Source organism: Solanum tuberosum, unplaced genomic scaffold, assembly GCF_000226075.1.
Source record: "Solanum tuberosum cultivar DM 1-3 516 R44 unplaced genomic scaffold, SolTub_3.0 scf00001, whole genome shotgun sequence".
Lineage (NCBI taxonomy): Eukaryota > Viridiplantae > Streptophyta > Magnoliopsida > Solanales > Solanaceae > Solanum > Solanum tuberosum.
In genome coordinates this window covers 2564265-2568589 of record NW_006238927.1, presented here as the reverse complement: position 1 = coordinate 2568589, position 4325 = coordinate 2564265, and the positions used below count along the sequence as shown (strand labels likewise).

The 4325-nt window shown below is 33.8% G+C and overlaps 1 protein-coding gene across 1 annotated transcript; it reads left to right on the top strand.

The window, feature by feature from the left end:
• The first annotated feature begins 3550 nt into the window (after positions 1-3550).
• Positions 3551-4075, top strand: LOC107060135 (pectinesterase inhibitor-like). The gene has a single exon (XM_015307628.1). It carries the CDS (start codon positions 3551-3553, stop codon positions 4073-4075), a length of 525 nt encoding a protein of 174 aa, XP_015163114.1.
• Positions 4076-4325: the final 250 nt, after the last annotated feature.

The following is a 4325-nucleotide window of genomic DNA, read 5'->3' as shown; positions in this document are numbered from 1 at the left end:
CCTACAATCCACCGTCCCAACCACAATCCGTGGTTGGCCACCGTGGATGGCACCTGGAACTTGTTGAAAAGTTGTTATTTTCCTCGATTCGAATCCGGGTTGTTACAACGAGGAATATGGTTCAGACTTAGACTAACTCATAGATATCTGTGTTTAGTTAGATTATTTCTGAGAAAGGAAACAAAAAGGAGGGGGGTTTGTAACAATTTTTTTATTTGAAACAATAAGTAACCAGTAAACAGGATTCACAATTTGAGATAACAATATGAGATGAAAACTAGGGCATAAGTTTTCTCCACGAGCTCTTAACGAAGTATTCCTAATAACAATAACCCCATCCTAGTGTTAGCATGCAAGGTTGATAAGTTAGGTATCCCTAAGTGATTGGTCCTCCAAATAGGGAATTTTACCATCTAACTTGGTCTATCTATGGGTGTATACATTACTAACCCTTACCCTTATCCCTGTATTAGCCTTTGCAATATTAGGGTAAAGCTATTAGATAGCTACTAAACACGTCAAAATCACCGTTGTTTAATCTTTTTCTCATTCATTACATCCTTGGTCCGACAAGTAGGAACGAGGAGAGTTCTAATGTTGGCCACTGTTAAAAAGTATTCAAAACGAAAGGACTAACAATACATGTATAAACACTATCCTAAAATAACTTAGTTATTAGTCATACATTGTTAATTGCTCATGGTTACCAGAACCCTAGTTGTAGATTTTTCTACTCATGTTTGAGAATTCACAATTCATGTTAAGGTTAACAAGACAAATCATGAAGTTACAATTTCAATAGTTGACTACAAAAATCTTCAATTGAAAATCAAACCCAAATATAATAAACCAATCTTCAAGAATTAATTGACAAAGATGTTTGCAAAAAATCCTTAACGCGAAAATAAAAGATCCCAAAGTTCCTAACAACACAAACACGAAACATAAAACTTATATCTATAGAAAAGAAATCCAAAACCAAGTAGGAAAATAAAATATAAGAAATTGCGGTTTGGACGTGGTTTCGATCGACGACAAGAACCTACAGATCATGGAAAAGCCAACGGTCTATGGTTATCCCTCCTGGTTCAGCAGTTTCCCAAAAATCATGGTCTTCAATCGTTGGTCATCACCTATGGTATGTAGGTCCATTCACGGTCCGTCTTGTTACTCCGTGGTTCAAGTATTGGAACTCAACTTTCTAATTCAATCGACGGAAACTGATCGACGGTCCTTCAATCCAACTACGAGACGTCGTTTGCCTCTATGGTTTTACACATAGTTAGACTTCCTTGAACTCACACCTACGCCACTCAATATATAGCTCGTCGACTGGATGACGGCCCTTAGTTGAGCTTCATCAACTTCCACTTCTGTTGCTTAAGCTTTTTTCTCACTCAACTGCTCCAAACCTCTTTCCTGCAAAAATCACATCAAAATACCATCATCTCTAATAAAAAAATGTCCAAGACTCACACAAACTTCAAGTATAATTCATTAAAAAAATATCGTAAACCCACGGTATATCACATGAGAATCAATTATTTCCTTTATTTGAGTTCTCCTATTAAAATAATAGTAACTCCAACATTGATATGACATGATTTGAGGAACTCTATGGGAATAGAGTCAAATCACCCATAGAGTGGTTTGAGGCTGGTGATGTGAAACTTATGTGTGCATATTAGTTAAGGAATTCTTGCAAAGGTGAGGGGGTATTCAAACTAAATTATTGACAGCCTATAGAAGAGAAAAAAAATATACAGATCGCAAGTTGCTACTATCTATTGATATAATTGGGGTCGAGATGTATGTACTAATCAAAGGTATTGGCTTCTAGGGATAGAACGAACAGCTTGACAAGATAATCTTCTTAGGTCCCATCATTATTACATGTCTTCACAAAGAGTGCGACATTCTTTTTCAGATATCCTTTGCCTTCAAACTATTGAAATTTGGGAGGTTGATAATTTGCAAGCAACTTGAAAATATCAATCATTGCAATGTATGATTTGGCATACACAAGAGAAGACTTGGTGGAGACTTTGTACATATATTTGATGTCCCTCAATGAACATCTTTAAATGATCGAGTAAGATCATCCATTAAGAAGAAAATAACATCTCTTTGACAGGTGTTGTTTGCTTTACATGTTTTCAATATCTTAAACTTCAATACCTTTTCAAGGCGTATGGATGGACTCTCCATATAATAATCCATTCACCCTATCCATCAAATTATTAATCCAAGACTCTTGGTTTTGTATATGCTTTGTCAATCATTCAACTATCTTCGCCAGGTTTTCAAGTTGTTCCTCTATGGATGAAGCATCAGTTACAATTTCTTTCTTGATCATTTTGGACATCGGGGAGTAGCATAGATTATTTTGCAAGTCAATCTTCAAAGGGTACATATCATGGGATGCATGTGTATAGGATTCATTGCCTGAATTATAGTTCTTATTTGCAAAAGATTTCTTGGAATTGTAGAGCTTAAGTGGAGCTAGAGTCTTCTTGATCTTTTGGGCAACACTTCTTCTACCTTATGAAAAATTTCTAGAGGACCCTTACTACTTTTTGGTTGATGACCAAAATAGGATATTGATATGTTTGACACTTGAAGTGTTTGTTGTCTCAGCATAGTGGTCCTACTCCTTGTAAAAGCTCTGAAACATCCAAAGGTAACACTAATGACTCCTTTGCTTTAGCAGAGAACATAGAGTCAACAGCCTTAGAAGAGTTAGAGGAAGTTTATAAGGAGTTGATCTTCTTGGAAGCCATTTTGATGTTCTATAATTTTTGAATAGTTGATATGAGAGGTATAGATCCTCCCAGTAGGCCTTCCAGAATTCAAGAATTTGTAGACAGTAAAATTTGTTTTGAGAGAATAATAATCAAGACTAAAATATATCACAGCAATCGTATTTATTTGATTTCAAATATGAGCTTTACAATCGGTATGAATCCTCCAATTTAGGTTTTCAATATAATTTCAAGGGCTTATAAGCTTGATTGTGAATATTGAATATGTTCTTGGACTCTAGGGTCTTATAGACTTATATTTAATGATTTTTAAATGATTACTATGAAATTACAACATCATATACTAATTATGTAAGTATTTAAATGTGTGTAAGCTACATTTAAATACTTGCATGAATCTAAAATTTGGTACATCTCAGTGAATTGCAGTACTCTCTTTTATTCGACCTTTCTCTTTGATTTTGATGATGAATTGCATTAATGTCATATTTGACTTTTCTCTTATAGTTTAATTAATTTCTTTAATCTCATATTGGGATTTTCTCTTTTATTTTAATGAATTGCATTGATCTCATATTTGACTTTTCTCTTTTATTTTAATGAATTGCATTAATCTCATAGTTGAATTTTCTTTTCTTTTAGTGAATTGCATTAATCTCATTTTTTACTTTCCTCTTTTACATTTACAAAAGAAAACAAAATGTATGAATTACATTAATCTCATATTTGATACTTTTTGAAGCTATAAAAGCATGTTAGAGGGTGCAGAGAAATAAAAAGGTAAAAAAATGGCAAAGACTTTGTACTCTTCATTGTTCTTTCTCTCCTTTGTAGTAGTAGAATTACTTGGAATTCTTCCAAATGTGAAGGGAAACATACTTGATGACATTTGTCCCGAAAGCTTCATTCCTCCACTTTGCTTTCAAATGCTTCAAAATGACCCCTCTGTCCCCAAAGGAGATATTCATGGTCTTCTCTCTACTATTCTTCAAATAGCACAAGATAATACCACATCTACCTATAAATTGGTTAAATCAATTCTTAAACAACCCATCAAAGATCCCAATGTGAAAGCCCAAATGACCAATTGTTTGAGAAATTACAATGATGCCAATGATTATCTTAAACAATCCAATGATTTCTTTAAGACTGGTGCTTATAAAAACACAAGTTTGTATTCATCTCTTGCTGTGTATGAATCTGTTTCTTGCAACCATGGTTTTAATGAAGTACCATCCGAGCTCAAACCACTCAGCGAGGCGGTCCAAGAGTTCTCTAATCTTTCGGCACGTATAGCCGATAATCTAAAATAATTTAGTCATTTTACATGATGCCTTATGTTTCACTTCATATTACATTACATGGATGAATTCATGTTCTGAATTTAAATATATATATATAAAAAAAAAAATCTTCTTATTGTGCAATGTAATTTTCAAATGAAAGTCATTAAATTCACCATTATATATGTGTTGTGTATGGGGCTGGGCGACTAATCGTACTTGAAGGCATAGAGTGAAATTTCAATCAACACTTGCAATCTAAACCAATTTCATATGTAAT

What these genes read in the sequence shown, in the direction of transcription:
- LOC107060135 (XM_015307628.1), top strand. Translation starts at nt 3,551, where the DNA reads ATGGCAAAGACTTTGTACTCTTCATTGTTCTTTCTCTCCTTTGTAGTA.